Source organism: Crotalus tigris, unplaced genomic scaffold (assembly GCF_016545835.1).
Source record: "Crotalus tigris isolate CLP2741 ecotype Arizona unplaced genomic scaffold, ASM1654583v1 scf7180000017666.379230911805:20528666, whole genome shotgun sequence".
NCBI lineage: Eukaryota > Metazoa > Chordata > Lepidosauria > Squamata > Viperidae > Crotalus > Crotalus tigris.
In genome coordinates, this window is record NW_024096552.1 from 15,968,872 (window position 1) to 15,987,094 (window position 18,223).

Genomic DNA, 18,223 nt, shown 5'->3' on the forward strand with positions numbered 1-18,223 from the left:
AGTCCCAGTGGATCTTTTTCAGCCAGCTATGAGGAACCATAGGGAATCCTGTGGCAGTGACTGTGATATTCCCCGCTAGCATCTCTGTTGACTTCCCCATTAGGGAAGATTCCAAATAACAATTATGTGGTTGCAAAGGGCTTGGTAATTCATTGATAATTTATTGACAATCACATGCAGGAGAGTGACTGTTGGAAGTTTGAATCAGGTGTGTAAATACAGGTAATCTTTAACTTAACAACGGTTCATTTAGTGACTGTTCAAAGTTACAACGGGATTGAAAAAATGATTTATGACCATTGTTCAAACTTATGACCATTGTAGCATCCCCAAGGTCACGTGATCAAAATTCAGATGGTTGGCAACTGACTCATATTTATGACAGTGCAGTGTCATGTGATCCCCTTCCATGACCTTCTGGCAAGCAAAATCAATGGGGAAGCCAGATTCACAACTACCATGTTATTAACTTAACAATTTCAATGATTCACTTAACTGTGGCAAGAAAAGTCATAAAATGGCAAAAAACTCACTTAACAAATGTTTCACTTAAATGTTGGGCTCAATTGTGGTCGTAAGTCTAAACAACTAAACAATCATAAGTCAAGGACTGTCTGTACATATTTAAAGACGTGGGTGTCTAGATAGGGAACAACATACTTCAATGGAACCTTGGTAACATGAAGTGACTTGTGGATGAGGGTCTTTACTGTATTGGGAGATCTACTATCTTTGGTTCTTGATGGGGTTGCACTGCTTCAAATGGATTTGGTATTTAATCTGAATATCTTCTTGGATTCAGGATTCCTGCTGAAGGAGCAGCTGGCAGTCGTGGGCTAGCAGAGTCTTTGCTCAGCTTCATGTTGTACGCCAATTATATTCTTTCTTGGATAAATTCCGTCTTTTGTGCCCTGGTCATCTCTCATATTGACTACTGCAGTGCATACTACATGAGGCTAGTCTTGAAGATTTTCCAGAACTTCAGCTGGTGCAAAGCAGCTTTGGCTCTAGGGTTACATATATAACATATCTGCTATGTAAATTGTGGATGCAATTTAAAGTGTTGGTTATCTCCTTTAAAGCCTTTTATGGCATGGGATCAGGCTATCTGAGAAGTTGTCTGGTCCTGTTTATTGATCTGTCCCACCTGTCAGACAGGGAGAGTGTGTTACAGACCACATTAGTTAAAGAATTATGACTGATAGAGTCTAGGAAGAGAGCCTTCTCTATGGAACATTTTGCCCTTAGAAACAAACTCAGGTACGAAAGATCAGGTCCACACATGAAGGTCTAATTAAACTGATGTAGTGCTACTCATGTCTTTGCACAGGCATATTCTCAACTAGTGGTTAGCACCTGCTAAAAGTTAAATAAGGATCAACAGAATTCAAGAGAAGTTGGACTTAGTCAGCTTGTGACTATGTAGATATTTTAAACTGAATGTAGATATTTTAAACTGATTGCTCTTTTAACTCTGCTCCCACTCTATACAAGCCAGGTTATTGTCCCAGTTTTTTGGAAGAACATCAAGACTTGGCTCTTCCAACTCTTGGGATGGCTGGTGGGTTGAAAGTATTCCCTCTGCCTTTTAACTTTGCAATTTTTCTTTTTAATTGTTTTAATTTTGTTAAATTTTTAACTATGATTTTATAAGATTTTATCTGTAAACTGCCCAGAGTCATACAAGTGTGATGGATAATGTAGAAATATGATAGACAGAAAAACAGATAGATCTGTACTATTGGGAACTGCCATCATTTACTTCTATCCTCTCAGAAGTGATCATATCAGATCTCTTGCAGCTTTTAGATGCTATTGTATATGAGGCAACAGGTACTACTTCAAAATGCAGAATGATATCAGTACACATTGTGTGAGTGCATGAAAAAATAAGAAATGAAGAATGATAGTTCTATTTTCAGTTTAGTTTAATAATATAAGAAAGCCTTGCTGAATAAGTTATAAGTCCATGTTCTCTAGTATTCTCTCTCATATAGTAGCCAACACTTGCTTGCAACAAATTGTAAACTGTGCAAAAAGTTTTTCTTTTTTATAATCTTGAATCTTCCTGGATTCAGATTCAGCATGTGATCTCAGGTCTCACCATTATATACATGAGAAAAAATAATTCAGTCTTTAAATCAGTGGTTCTCAACCTGTGGGTCGGGACCCCATTTGGGGTCGAACGACCATTTCACAGGGGTCGCCAAACAAGGCTGTCCGCCACTTTTTCCCCCTTTTCTTTGGCCAGGCCCCTGGCACCCGGTGATATATAAGTGGCTGGGGGGTCACCACAACATGGGGAACTGTATTATGGGATCGCGGCATTAGAAAGGTTGAGAACCACTGCTTTAAATAAAGATGTAATTCTTTAAATCATGCATTAAAAATAAGTTCAGTTAGTGCAATATGTAGAAATAAATGTATTCTACAGAAATATTGTGCATACTGTACAGAGATGGAAACTTCCCTTCATTTCTCTTAGTTCCATTTTATAAATTAGTGTTCCAGATTTGTAAAGTCATTAAAGTTTTATAAGCAGATAATAATACTGTGGTATGCTTTGCAGAATATTCCTGTTTTATTGACATGTAAAGGTACAGTTAGACCTTAGTTAATGATTATAATTGGGACTAAAATATCTATCATTAAGTGATGAAATTGTAAACTGGAATGTTATGTGACAACCTCACTTAGCAACAGCAATTTCTGTAGTCACCATTTACATTGTTAAATGAGGTTCAAAAGTTGTTAAGCAAAGACTCACAATGTCCTGCTGGCTTCCAACAACCAAAATCGATGGGGAAGTCAGTAGGAATTTGTATGTTTTAGGTGACTTGGAAGCAGGCTGGCAGACATATAAATGACTGCAGCTACTAAGTAGTAGAGGGGTGTGTAGAGGACCAGGAAGATAAGATGCAAGTACAGCAGTGCTTGGGGTGGCAACTGCCTGGCACGGTGTGTGAGAGGCCAGGGAGACATGCAAGTGGTACTGCATGATTTGCCTAACAGCCACTATAAAATTAGGTCTGGAAATTCTGGTCTTAATTGTGATTGTGAGTTGCGGACTATAATTTACAAGCTATAGAATTTTCAGTTGTTTGAATATTTCTTCTACCTGTAATAAACTGCATCTTTTCATGAGTTCACATGGTAGCCTGGGAAATACATGTTTGAATTAGGAGGCAATAACAGGGTATATCAAATCCATCGGGTACCTCCATAACTCAAACATGTTTTTTCCCTGGGAGCACAAGACTACTTTTGAATCCAGGAGAAAATGCATCTTCTTAAAGAAGGTACTAGCAGGTACTGAAACCAGAATCTGTCTTTCCTGGAACATCTTTTCTACCTCATAATCTGATTAGAATCCGTGCATATTCTGAATACTTGTTTGTTCATTGGATTTATATGCAGTGGTGGAATTCAAATAATTTAACAACCAGTTCTCTGCCTGAAAAGCAACTTAAGAAAAGGTAAAGGCATGGGCTTCCCTGAATGCTAAAAGTAAAGGTGGGGGGCAGAGTAAGCTGCCCAAGGAAGAGGCAGAGGTGGAAAGCTGCTGCAGCATGGTCAGTTTCACCCACCATCAGTACTCAGGAACAAAACTTTTCAAGTGACCCTGAGGAGCTTAGTTGCCAGGGTCGCATCTGCTTGCACAAAGCAGCACCCTGTGTGGGCTGCCTCCAGCCCAGCCAGGAAAGGGAGAAAGTGAGAAAGACGTCTTATGGTAACTTCCTTTGCCTCCCGGGTATCCTTAAGGCTCCTTCCTTCCTTCCTTCCTTCCTTCCTTCCTTCCTTCCTTCCTTCCTTCCTTCCTTCCTTCCTTCCTTCCTTCCTCCATGCAGCTCTAGCTGGTAAAGGCCAGACTCCCTTTCCCCAATGGTTGTGCAAAGCCCTTGAGAATCCGCTCCTCAATGACTTTGTACAACCATCAGGGAAGGGGAGCCTGGCCTTCCTTGCCCACCTCCAGCTGGGATAGTTTTCCTGGAGCTTACCGTAGCATCCTTCCATACAAAGCATCCTTCCTTTCTTCCCTTCTCCCGGGAGGAAAGTGGTAGAAAATGGGGCTGCCATTTCCAGAACAGAAAAGGGAGATGTGAGCTGATGCAGGGTGACAAGAAAGTGGTGGTGATGATGGAGGGCTGGTGGAGGGTTACCAGGACTGGCAGAGGGAAGTGGCAGGAGAGACTTGTGCCCCCCCCCCCGGTCACGGCCAAGCTATGGGAGAGTTGGTGGAGGAGAAGGAGGCGGGGACCGAAGAAAGCCCCTCCAGTGGCAGACACAGCTGTTGTGTAGCAGTGGCAGAGCCTTTCGGCGTCGCTCTCTCCTGGCTCCAAAACGGTGGAGGGGGACTGGGTAAGGCCCATCCTCCATAGCATAGCAATCTGGTTCTGGAGGGGAGTGAAAGAGAAGAGGCGAACAGGCGATGTGATCAAAGGCACTGCATCTCCATTTGGTTTCCATCGCTCCTCTCTTGAACTTTTGGGGAGGTTCCCCCCCCCAGCCAGGAAGGAAGTGTAACAAAAATCAGACATATTCTAGAAAACACAAATTTATCATAACTTCTTTGCTGAACTCAACAAAAAATTAGGTATTGGTTCTGCTGAATTGATGTGAACCATCTGAATCCCACCACTGTTTATATGGCTGCCCACTAACTTTCAGTCACTCTGGGCAACTTACAAACAATAAAAACCCAATATAAAAAGAATAAAAACAATAACCCCCTACCCCACTGGTGATAGCAGGCAATCAAATGAGCCACTTGATGGGCTTCATCCCGCTCTGGGTTTCCCGAGTTGGTTGGCAGAACCAGGGACTTGCGAAAAAGTGCTAGAGTGAGAGCCAGTCTAATCTCTGCAGGGATAATGTTCCAAAGATAGAGAGTCACCACAGAAAAGGCCCTCCTTCTGGGTCCTGCCAGATGTACCTCTTTAGGAGACAGGAATCACAACATTCCATGCCTCCTCATCTAGTACATCGGGTGGCTGTAACTGACAACCAGAACCTTGAATTGCACTGGAAGCAAATCAGTAGCCAATGCAGCTCCCGCAGGAGAGGTGCATACCTGGGTCTGCATAAAATCATTTGACTGCTGCATTTCAAATCAATAGGAGTTTACAGATGCTTTTCAAGGGCAGCCCTATGTAGGCAGTGTGTTGAAATAGTCAAGACAGGAGATGACTAGGGCGTGAAAGACCAAGCAGGGATTGTTGGTCCAGGAAAGGGCATAACTGGCAAACAACTCACAGTTGCACAGGGGCTCTCCTGACCATAACTGCCACTTGGTCCTTGAGCAGGAGCTGTGAATCCAGGAGAATCCCCAGATTATGCACTGGATCTCTTTGAGATAGTGTCACCCCATCCAAAACCAAAGGTGGCAATTCACTATGAATCAAGGAATCACAAACTCAGAGCTATTCTTTCTTGCTTAGATTTAGTTTTAGCTGGTTGCTCCACGTCCAGCTCTTAAAAACATTGTGAGGGGGGTCACGACACTGCTTAATTTGTTTACCTATTTGACATTTTAAAGCATATTACTATTCACAAAATGAAAGTATTTTTATTTTGTCACTGAAACTTGTCTGAAAAAAAAAATTATTACATTCCCCCCCCCCTTCTCTTCTTTCACAGTGGGAACAGGTTTGGAGGGTTACTTACAGTGGCATGCTACTTTTTCAACCATGGGGAGGTACGTCTGCAAATTACTAGTTACTTTAAAAATTGAATTAACATTTAAAATGTAAATACTTTATAGTTAAATTAACTTTTGAAGGATGTAGTGTTGGAAATAAATTAAGATATTCATATTTTCTGATTTGATCAAACGAATTTGAATCTATTCCAGAAAGATGCTTTGGAGTATGCAGAACACCAATGTAGCGTTTGGCTGGAACTCTAAATCATATGTACATTTTGCTGCTTTAAACAGTGTGCTTTAAATCACACAATCATGTTCTTGCATTTCCTAAAAGACAAATAAAATCTGAAGCCCTGCAGAGCTCTGCGTGCTATGCTTCTTATCTGTAAAATAATTCTATTCATATTTATTTGGAAATTAGTTTGCTCTGGGTGCAATTTTGATGAAAACTGGAAATAACAGGGGTTTTGACAAAACTGTCATTAAATGAGGTCACATAACCACAGAATGCTGCAAATGATGCTGACCATAGGCTTGGGTTGTGACTATCATAACTATGGATCCAGATCATGTACCCTTTTTCAGGTAGGTTTTAACTTCAAATGCTGGCTAAGTGAAGAGTCAGCTGTTATTTGTTTTTGTTTTGCAGTTTGAGTTTCATTCATTTCTTGTATAATCAAAAAATCTCAATATCGTTCTGATAATTGGTTAGTCTATTTTGCATTTAGCCCACTTTACCCAGACTAATGAGAAAAAAAACCCCAGACACTGAGAAGTTCTAGTTTGTGTATCAAGCACCAAACAACGAGTATTGGGCAAAGTTTTCTCATCAAAATGCATTAAATACCAAATTCAGTGTGTTTCAAAACAGTTGATTACCAAGGTACCACTGTAACTTGTTTTAACCTTGATCAAACAAACTTTACATTCTTTGTTTTTACTTCTAACAATCTTAAGCTTTAGTTCATTCAATATGGATTTGATTTTCTTTATTTCTTCTTTGTTCCATCACACAGAGCTCTTTAAGTCTTTAACAAGCTGCTTTTGTAAATCTAATAAAAATATTGTCAAAATCATTCTTTTGGTTTATCGTCTGCATATTCTTTCTAAGTTTTAAAAAATCAGTCAGTTGCTTTTATTGATCCAGTGAAACATCCTTTTTTAAATCATTCTCTTAGCCTTGCTCTTGTTAATCCTTTTACAACAGCATCTCTATCCTGTAAGATAAAATTTGTTGTATACTTGTTATTTCTTCAGTAACATCTTTTTGATTTAATATACTGTATCCATAGAACTAGACATCATTATTGATATTGTAGCTACTAATTTTTACACCTTTCTTCGAAGTCTTGTTCAGTATTTTCATTATTACATTTTGCATTTTATAATCTTTCTGTTTTCCTCTATCTAAAATCTTTAATCCCCTTTAGTATCCAGTTTTTAAATCATGAATTTATCATTCTTAATATCTTTCAAAAACCCAAACAGATTTATTACCCACAGTCATAACCCATAGTTGCTCAGAGACTTTCCTGGCCATAACTGCCATCTGCTCCTTGAGTAGGAGTTCTGCAGCCTTGTGGACACTATTTTAGTAGAATTATATGGAATTATGGGCATGCTGAAAATGGCAGCCAGTTTTAGGAAGCACTACATGACCCAGGGAAAACCACTTCCCTATTGTGGTTTGCGTTGTGCTACAGAAAACTCTGGAGTTTTTTGTAGCACTATCCAAACTGCATTAGGGAAGCAAAATGAAGTGGTTAATCTCTGAACTTTATGACTGCCTCCCTGAAATAGCCACTACTTCATTGTGAGCACAAGGCATTGTGTGCAAGCTGAAATTGATGGCTACTTCAAGGAGGAGCCATATGGTTCAGCCAATTAGTGTACATTCAAAGTGACAATAAAGTTATCCTATCGTATCCTATTCTTCTGCAACGTAAGCTCTGGAATTCTTCACAGGGTAAGTGTGTAGTAGATGATGAGTGCATCAGGAGTAGGCCCAAGGCCTGCGGCAATCTGGCAGAGTGGAATGGATGAGAGAGAGGTGGAGCCGCTGCAGCATCCTTACAATTGACCATGGGGATGCTGCAGTGTCATAACTTTGAAATGGAGTTGTAAATTTTAAATAGCGTTTTTTTGGCGGGGGCTGTTATAACCTTTAACAGTCACTAAGTGACCAGTCATTCAGCATGGACTACCTGTATTTCATCACTCTTATCTTTAATTCCATTCTTTCTCATGGCTCTTTATTTAGACCAGGGGTTTCAAACGCACCCACCCCATTGCCAGCAATGAAAAGGTCGCAATACGTCGCAACATGTCACATAATGTTGCGAGTTTGACACCCCTGATTTAGACCTTTTCACTAATTTCTAAAATATTTTATTTTCAACAAGATGACTCTACATTTTCTGTGCCTCTAACTACTTTGTTTTAAATTATTTCTTCTTTCTCTATTCTCATTTTCATCAGCCTATTTTTGTAGCAATAATCCCATTGTTTACACTTTTTTCTTCTACAGCCTCATTCACTTCATCATTCTACCAAGCATCTTTTTTCATAAATATATTTAGCGTAATTATATAGATTTTGGAGATATTCAGTAACATAATTTCTTACTCTGTAAGAACAGCTTCCCTTGCCATCATATTTCCATTAATTATGTTATGAGAGTTAACCATTTTCTAACATTTCTGGCATAATATATATAGTTTTTCTTCCTGCAAGTTGCTGAAGCTAATTCTCTCATGTTCAAAAGTAGATAGCCTAATGCTAGATTTGGCCTTTTATCAAAACAAGGAAAAAGAATTATCCCTCACCCCTCACAAAAAAAATATATGTTTCTAATCCTAAATTTATGTAGACTAGATAGGCTGCGGAGAACCAAGAATCTGAATATTGATTGTCGTGCAAATAGAACTCTTACTTGGATGGATGGATGGATGGATGGATGGATGGATGGATGGATGGATAGATAAGATAACATATAGTCATTCACATACACATACATATAGATTAGTTGTTGAGATACTTTCATGATAACCTCTTAAGTTTTTCTAAAATTCATGAAAAGTTTTTTTTGTACCATTGTTTGCTTGTTTATTCTATTCTAGCTTGTCTGGAAAAACATGAGTTCTACTTACACTCTAGTTTTTTTCGCTTCTTTCCTTTTCTTTCATATCTACAAATAGTCCTCGACTTATAACCATCCATTTAATGATTGTTCGGAGTAACAGCGGTACTGAAAAAAGTAATTTATGATTGTTTTTCACATTAATGACCTTTGTGGCATCCCCATGGTCATGTGATCAAAATTTGGATGCTTGGCAACTGGCATGTATTTATGCAGTGTGATTACATTTATGGGACACTGACAAGCAAAGTCAATGGGAAGCCTGATTCATCTAACAACCATGTTCCTAATTTAACACCTGCAGTGATTCACTTAACACCTATGGCAAGAAAGTAAAATGGGGCAAAACTCACAACAACTGTCTTGCTTAGCAACAAAAATTTTGGGATCAGTTGTGATCATAAGTAGAGGATTACTATATTCTTTCCTAAAGATTAACTATTGACATTTTAACAATATTCTGCCCATATTCAAGACACTTTTCATCTTTAAATCTTTTACTAATTTTCTTTCTTTTCATTTTAAACAATCTATTAAATTATTGTTTTAGATTTGCATGCATTCTTTTCCCAGAAGTATTCATGAGTGACTTTTGCATATATCAGTTATTTGAAACAAACAGGTTTTCCAAAACAGATACTCGCAGGATTGACACCAATCTTACTCATGCTTTGAATAAGCCAAAGCATGCTTGAGTGGCCCAGTCACTTTTATTCTCTTGTTTTTCCCCTTCCAATTTTGTCACATAAAAGAATATTTTCCTCAAAAGAATTTTGCTGAATTATTCCCAAAATTCATATCTGATTCTTCCATTATCATTAGCCAGTGAAGCTTAAAAGGAGCTATCACTAATTAAAATAGATTTATATTTTTATTTAGTATGTTGCTTATTGGTCATGCCAATATTTCACATTATTCCTGAATCTACTCAACACTAGTTGGTAATATTTGTAGAAATATTTGTTTGGTAAATGTCAGTAGATTAAATTGGCTACATAATTAGGAATATAACTGAAAAACTTTTAAAATGCCATTTACTGGTAAAGAAATCTGCAAATCTGATTACTTACATCAAATTATGTACAGCACTGAATCTGGGATTCTAATTTATACTATTGTTGTATTTCAAATCTGATCTGTTTAATATCAGTACACTTATAATGTTAATTGCCATGGCCTTTATTAGCTATAGTTAATCTTATTTTTCTTTTAACATCATGTTCTCAGTTCAGAATAGGGACTAGTTCAGTTTATTGGAAAAATAGAAGAAAAATTCCAGGAAGAAAAATAGCTACAATATTTACCTGTAAAGTAAAATTGCAGTAGATTTTTCTTATAATACGGACAAATTTTCTTACATTATGTACAATTTTTGGAGGCTTATTTTTTTAAAGAAAAAATTCTAACACTACAGTTCAAAACCCAGAAAAATATATTTTCCAGATATTAATGAAAGAAAAGAATATTAGAATACATAACCAATTATCTGCATTCTTATTTCCAGAGTACTCGTGTGATGTGGACTCCTCCTCTCCGTGAAAGCTTTTCTTATCCTTTCCTTGTGGTTCAGATGCTATTATTAACATACATTCTCAGGTAATTTCCATTCTTTTCCATTCTTAAATATCAAACAAGATATTGATGCATGTATTCATAAGTTATAAAATGGTATTACTGCTATGTAAAGAATTTGTTTTAATTCATGGTACATAGATGTAATGGTATTGATACAAAAGCAGAAAGATGCTCTGAATTCATATTTAGCTGCACCTTCATTATTATGTGTTGTCTTTTATAGTCTCTCCAATATAGTATTCTTCCATCATCCTCAAACAAAGATGACAGAATGAGAGACATAATTCAAAATTTTGGAGGGCTGCCAGATTGGGAAAGACTAGAAACCTCATTTACAATTTGTCCATAGAAAACTTATTCTTTTTACTGGGAGAAGAGGGAAGTTTACATATGGCTAAATACCAAGTTTTCTATATGTCTTTCTTAAAAACTATTATCATTTCTCTTTAATGAGGAATGATTAGGATGATCCTTGTACATCTAAATCTAATACGAATTAACTAATATTAAAAGAAACATATTTTGAAAAGTTACAGGATTTTAAAACAAATTTGTGTCGACCCAAAATTTTTATAATGAATATAGTTTGTTGCAAAGTCAGCCAGATGTTTAGACTGGATTTGGCATTTTTATCCAATTATTATGTAATTATTATTAATTATAATACACATAAATTAAGGGTTTGTGTATGGAAGGTTCTTTTTTTGTTTAATTTTATGGTATTAGATATCTATTTTATGAATTTTTCTATACATTATTTTGAAGCTTGACCAGAGTTCAATTCTGTTGAAAAGAAATTGATTCACTATTGTTATTTGGAGATGTAAAAAGAGCCATTATTGTTCATCTTAATCCGTCTCTTATTCTTTTCCCCAAGGACGCAGAATGTTAATAGAAGAAGCTTGATTGCACTATCTGTTTCTAATGTTCTTTTCATGCTTCCATGGCAGTTTGCTCAGTTTGTTCTTTTAACACAGGTAAGGTAATGTCAATAAGCATTGTTAGAATTTTACATATTCCTTTATCAGTGGTGCAGTGGTTCAGCAGTTAAAGTCACTGAGCTTGTCAGCTGGAAAATTGATAGCCCAGGTTCCAGAGCTGAGTACTGCATAACAGGGTGAGCTCCCATTATCTACCCTAGCTCCTGCCCATCTAGCAGATCAAAAGCCTGCAAATGTGTACCACTTTGGTGGTAAGGTAACAGCATTCCATGCACCTTGGCATATAGTCATGTTGGCTACATGACCATGGAAATGTCTTCAGACAATGCTGACTCTCTAGATTAAGAAACAGAGATGAGCACCACCTTTACTTTTATGCATGTTTGTCGTCTCAAATAATTGATGAAAGAAGAGTAGAATACAATTATACGTTGAACACCTAAGAACAATAATAATTTCTGATTTGACCACAAATGAGCCATAGCCAGGTTGAAATTATCAGAAACCTACAAGGTTACCCTATTCTTATTCATGTAGAATTGTTATTGAAAGAAAAAAATTACATAGACTCCTTCTGAAAAGAAAAAACTTTATAAATGACAAATTGGAAAAATTTGACCAGATTACCACAGATAAATAGTCCTCAGTAATTTAGTGCTTTGTCTCATCTGCCTTTCCTAAGAATTCCTTCTGGATCAACAGATTTTTCACGATACATCTCATTCAAAGCATGACCTGAGCATTTTCAAGCCCATTTTGGTGGCATCAATTGTATTACTATGTCCCCAAGATACACAGAAATGGGATTTTGTGATTTTATCTGAGAACAGCAAATTTTTATCTCTATTAAAAATAGGGAAGCTGCTGTGAAAGATTGAGTTTTGCAGACTAACATACAAATCAATTGCATAATTCAAATACTACCTGTTTGGTTTAAAATCATTAGCGTTCCCAGTCTGGTGACTCCCAAAAACAAAATACTAACTTTTGCTCATTTAAACAAAGTCTCTGTGAAGCTAAGTCTAAAACTGCTGACTGCTTGATGCAAAACAATATCTTAGTAGTGGAACAAGGTGGAATAAATGGTATACTTCAATCTATGGCAGTAGTTCTCAACCTGTGGGTCAGGACCCCGTTTGGGGTCGAACGACCATTTCACGGGGATCGCCAAACAACGCAGTCCGCCATTTTTTCCCCTTTTCCTTAGCTGTGCTACTCCCTTTTATTCTATTGGCTTTTGAAAGCCAATAGAATAGACTCTCTTGAATAGTCTAATTCTATTGGCTTTCAAAAGCCAATAGGAATTGTCCAGGCTGTCACTGCCCTGCTGAGCCCGCCAAAAGTCCCATTCTGCAAACGGTGCTGCACCAGTTGAGTAGTCCTCGACTTATGACCGGTTGAGTAGTCCTCGACTTACAACCGGTTGGGGGTCGCGGCATTAAAAAGGTTGAGAACCACTGATCTATGGAAATATATTATTAAAAATGTCTACTATCATGAAGTAGTGTAAGAATAAATTTAATAATTTTGATATAGTTTTAGAATCCCTTGTTTTCATTCTTCCAGTATTGTAGCTATAACCACATAGAATGAATTGAAGTGTATGTATTGCCCCCCATTTTTTTCAACTTCTTTTTAAATGTATGGGGGCAAACCCTGTCAAGGCCAGAATGTACCCACTCTTGTCACCTAATAGAATCATTATGATTATCTTGGATGCAGATGATATATCTCTTCTTTAAATATCTTTAGTAGTTAGGAGGTCTTGCTCCCATAATATAGATACAATGGTCTTCACATCATCTAGGAAAAGAATACATTTCTTGTTGTTCTGTAGAAATGGTCTTCCATTTCACTACTTTTCGAAAATTTATAGAGAGTATGGAGCAAAAAGCCAAACATTTCAGAGTTTTCTGCTTTGCTTGATGAAATGTCAATAATCATGTCCTAATGACAGACAAATATACAGAATGAAACTATGAGTTATCTAACATGGAATATAGGTCTATAAATATTGCTCTGAAGCAGACATTTCAGATCCTAAAATTTCCCAACATATGCTAGGAATTCTGGGAATAGGAGTACACTTGTTAGAAAATTTAAGAAATTTGACACTGTATTGTAAATTATGGAATTAGACAATTAAATTGTAGTGGTTATACTCTAGTTATAAATTTTGGTCACCACGATGTAAAAAAAGATGTTGAGACTCTAGGAAGAGTACAGAGAAGAGCAACAAAGATGATTAGGGGACTGGAGGCTAAAACATACAAGGAACGGTTGCTGGAATTGGGTATGTCTAGTTTAAAGAAGAGAAGGACGAGGGGGGACATGATAGCAGTGTTCCAATATCTCAGGGGCTGCCACAAAGAAGAGGGAGTCAAGCTATTTTCCAAAGCACCTGAAGGCAGGACAAGAAGCAACGGGTGGAAACTAACCAAAGAGAGAAGCAACATAGAACTAAGGAGAAACTTCCTGACAGTTAGAACAATTAACCAGTGGAACAACCTGCCTCCAGAAGCGGTGAATGCGCCAACACTGGAAGTTTTTAAGAAGAAACTGGATAGCCATTTGTCCAAAATGGTATAGGGTTTCCTGCCTGAGCAGGGGGTTGGACTAGATGACCTCCAAGGTCCCTTTCAACATTATTATTATTATTATTATTATTATTATTATTATTATTATTATTGATCATCGCACAGTCAGCCAGATGTTCAGACTGGATTTGGCATTTTGTCTACCTATCGAGTCCTTACCCAGGACCTGGGATAGGCAAATGTGGATGTTTGATGGTATTACAGATATCGTCGCAGGATGGAAGCAGTTCCGAGTAAGGCCGCCTTTTGCAATTGACTAATAGCGAATTTGTCAATGCCAATGGTGTTCAAGTGGTGCTCCAGTTGTTTTGGGATTGCACCCAAGGAGCCTATGACTATTGGTACTACCCTTGCTTGCTTTTGCCACAGTCTTTCTATTTCTTTTTGTAGGTCTTTGTATTTTGTTATCTTCTCCAGTTCTTTCTCTTCTATTCTGCTATCTCCAGGCACTGCCACGTCCACTATCCAGACTTTTTTGTCTTTCTTATCAACAATTGTTAAGTCTGGGGTGTTATGTTGCAGGTGCTTGTCTGTTTGAATTCTGAAATCCCAGAGCAGTTTAATTTTATCATTTTCTATGACTTTCTCTATTTCTCTAAGTTTTTGCTTACTGGCAAATAATAATAATAATAATAATTACCTGCTTACCAACAACTTTCAAATTACTAACTGGTGTGGTAGCTGATGCAGTACAACAGCATCTAGTTGAAAACAATCTCTTTCTACCTGAGCAGAAAGGAAACCGCCCCAATAGCAGAGGAACAAAAGATCAACTCCTAATAGACAAAATGATCTTGGAAAACTGCAAGAGAAGGAAGACCAACCTGAATGTGGCATGGATTGACTACAAAAAGGCATTTGACTCTCTGCCATATGATTGGATAATAAAGTGCCTAGAAATAACAGGAATAAGTAGAAACATCAGAAAATTTGTGCAAAGATCGATGGCACAATGGAAGACACAGTTGCAGATCATGGTGAGAGGCTGGGAGAGGTTAATATCAAGAGAGGAATATTTCAAGGAGATTCATTATCACCATTACTATTTGTTATTGCACTGTTTCCTCTGTCAACACTACTGAATAACTCAGGACATGGCTATCAAACATCAAAAACATCTGCCAGACTATCCCACCTCCTTTATATGGATGATCTGAAGCTGTATGGAAAAAACATCATCTGAAATAGAATCGCTGCTCAACACTGTCCGTATATATAGCCAAGATATTGTAATGGAGTTTGGCTTGGACAAATGTGCCACGCTTACTATCAAACAAGGAAAAATAGTGAAAACTGAAGGAATCAAGATGCCCCACGAAAATAACATTAAGAGTCTGGATGAGGAAGAGTACTACAAATACTTGGGTATCCTTCAAGCTGACAACATCAAGCACACTGAAGTCAAGAAAAGATTAGAGGTGAATACATCAAGAGAGTGAAGAAGATCTTAAAATCCAAACTCAATGGAGGAAATACCATAAAGGCAATCAACACCTGGGCAATCCCAGTCATTAGGTACACAGCTGGAATAGTGGACTGGACTCAAGCAGAACTAAAAGCAATGGATAGGCAGACCAGAAAAATAATGACAATGAATCATGACCTTCATCCACGCAGTGACATTGATAGACTTTATCTACCAAGGCAAATAGGTGGGCGTGGAATGCTACAAGTACATCAGATGGTTGAAGAAGAAAAAATGGCTTTGGAAGAATATCTGAAGAACAATGATGAAGATGCACTGAAATTAATATATCAGGAAGGCTTACTGACTACTGGAGAGACCAAAACTGGCCTACAAGAAAGACCAAATGAAGAACAGAATAGAGGCATGGGAAGACAAAGCACTACATGGCCAATACATGAAAAAAATAGCTGGGAAAGCAGATAATAATAAAACCTGGCAATGGCTAAGAGCAGGAAAATTGAAGAAAGAGACCGAGGGACTAATTCTGGCTGCACAAGACCAAGCCTTAAGGAAAAATGCATACAAAGTCAAAATTGAGAAGACAGCAACAGACAGTAAGTGCCGACTATGCAAAGAAGCTGAAGAAACAGTGGACCACTTGGTAAGCTGTTGCAAGAAGATTGCACAGACTGATTACAAGCAGCGACATGACAAAGTAGCAACAATGGTGCATTGGAAGATCTGCAAAAAATATCATGTGCCTGTAAGCAAAAACTGGTGGGATCATAAAATAGAGAAAGTCATAGAAAATGATAAACTTAAACTGCTCTGGGACTTCAGAATTCAAACAGACAAGCACCTGCAACATAACACCCCAGACTTAACAATTGTCGATAAGAAAGACAAAAAAGTCTGGATAGTGGACGTGGCAGTGCCTGGAGACAGCAGAATAGAAGAGAAAGAACTGGAGAAGATAACAAAATACAAAGACCTACAAATAGAAATAGAAAGACTGTGCAAAAGCAAGCAAGGGCAGTACCAATAGTCATAGGCTCCTTGGTGCAACCCCAAAACAGCTGGAGCACCACTTGAACACCATTGGCATTGACAAATTCGCTATTAGTCAATTGCAAAAGGCGGCCTTATTAGGAATTGCTTCCATCCTGCGACGATATCTGTAATACCATCAAACATCCACATCTGCCTATCCCAGGTCCTGGGTAAGGACTCGATAGGTAGACAAAATGCCAAATCCAATCTGAACATCTGGCTGACTGTGCGATGATCGATAATAATAATATTTATTAATAATGATGTAGTTCATCTTCACCTGGTGCTGACCAATTTTTGATTTTCTTTGCTCTTTTTTCTATCATTTTTGTTGTTATTACTAGTTCTTTCATTTCAACTTCTGTTTTATTTGCATCCACCTCTTTTAACCAAGCCGCATCCTTGTTGTATTTCTTTGGGTTATCCCATATCTGCTTCCAGAACTGCACTGTTTCTTCCTTGTCAGGTACTGACTGATTCCTTGCAGTTTCTCCATTGATGGATTGGTAGAAACGTTTATGATTGGATTGAAATTGGAGGTTCTGCCTATAGTTTGCAATTCGAGCTTCATATCTACTGATTTTCCTGGCTATAGCTGTTATTTGTTGCTTTATTATTTCCAGTGCTTCCTTGATCTTCCTTGTTTCTAAGTGGTATTTCTTGATTAGGTATTCTTTGGTCTTCTTGTTCTTCAGCTTCTTTTCTTTCATCTGTTCTAGCTTGCTTGCATGTGATCTTAACTTGCTGATCTTATTTTCTAGTCTAACCTTCCATTTTTGTGGTGCACTGTTTGTTTGTTTTTCTTTTTTGTTGATTTTGCATCCCAGGTATTCTGTTATAACTGCAGCTGTGCTGTACATTAGTTGGTTTGTTTCTTGCAGTGAATTGGTGCTTATACTTGCTATTGCAGTATTTGCATCTTTTAATGCTTGTGCTAGCTGTTTCTTTGGAACAAGCTTCAATGCAGGCAGCCTTATTCTGTTGTTTTTGTGCTGTTCTAGATGCTCAGTTATTCTTTGTTTCAATTCTTTTATTTCTTTAGTTAGAGGGTTTTGTTCTTCCTGAGGAAGAGGTGCCTGGTTTCCAAATGAGAACAGTTGTATATCTCTGCTGGATTCTTTCACTGCCAACTCCCCCTGGTTTGCCTCTACATTCTGAATTACTTCTGGTAAGGCTTTGATTTCTTTGCCCTGGGTAAACCTTTGCAGTTCGTCCAATTCTGTTTCTGTGAATACTTTATTTCATGTTATAAATCGGCGTTGATCTGCTAGTCTCTGTTCTGTTATTTCTGATTCTGGATGTTGTTCTTTCCAGAATTGGTGCATTCGTTTTAGATATCCTCATCTTGTTGGACTTGATCTGTAGTAACAGATCATTATTTCTTTGTTTTCCATCACTGTGTATCTGCGACGGGTAAACACCTTTTCTTCCAGTAGTTCTGCAGCTGCTGGCCCTGGTTGCTCAGCCAACAGTCCTGAGTCCTGTAACCCATTTTTCACCAGATATCCAGGAACTCCAATATCTAGTGCGGACCTTGTTAACCCGGGCGACGTCCGAGCCGGTATGGCATTCTGAAATTTACGTCTCACCATATTTTTTATGGGAGAGACACTCTTTGTCTGACTCCTCTGATGAGACCTGTCCAGTATGGTTGAACCTCTGGCATAGCTCTCATCTTCCTCAGAGTACACAAGCCCCACAACCACGTCAAGGTAGTGCCTCACTGGGGGATAATTATTATTATTATTATTATCATTATTATTATTATGTTCCTTTTCTCTTTCCATTTTTTCAGTTCATTTTCACAAGATGAATAATTTGGAGCTTTGATACCTTTCTTTAAAATATTTTAGGTAAAATGTACTTTAT

General features: G+C 37.8%; 1 protein-coding gene across 7 annotated transcripts in view; it reads left to right on the forward strand.

Annotated features, from left to right (window-relative positions):
- Positions 1-18,223, forward strand: part of DPY19L1 (dpy-19 like C-mannosyltransferase 1) — an 81,965-nt gene that overhangs the window by 29,087 nt on the left and 34,655 nt on the right. For 5 of the 7 annotated variants that reach the window (XM_039336796.1, XM_039336798.1, XM_039336797.1 and 2 more), the window contains 3 exons: positions 5,638-5,695; positions 10,288-10,379; positions 11,236-11,335. In XM_039336796.1, coding sequence (XP_039192730.1) covers positions 5,638-5,695; positions 10,288-10,379; positions 11,236-11,335 — 250 coding nt within the window. The remainder of the gene's footprint in view (positions 1-5,637; positions 5,696-10,287; positions 10,380-11,235; positions 11,336-18,223) is intronic. The other 2 variants (XM_039336800.1, XM_039336801.1) reach the window with 1 other exon arrangement.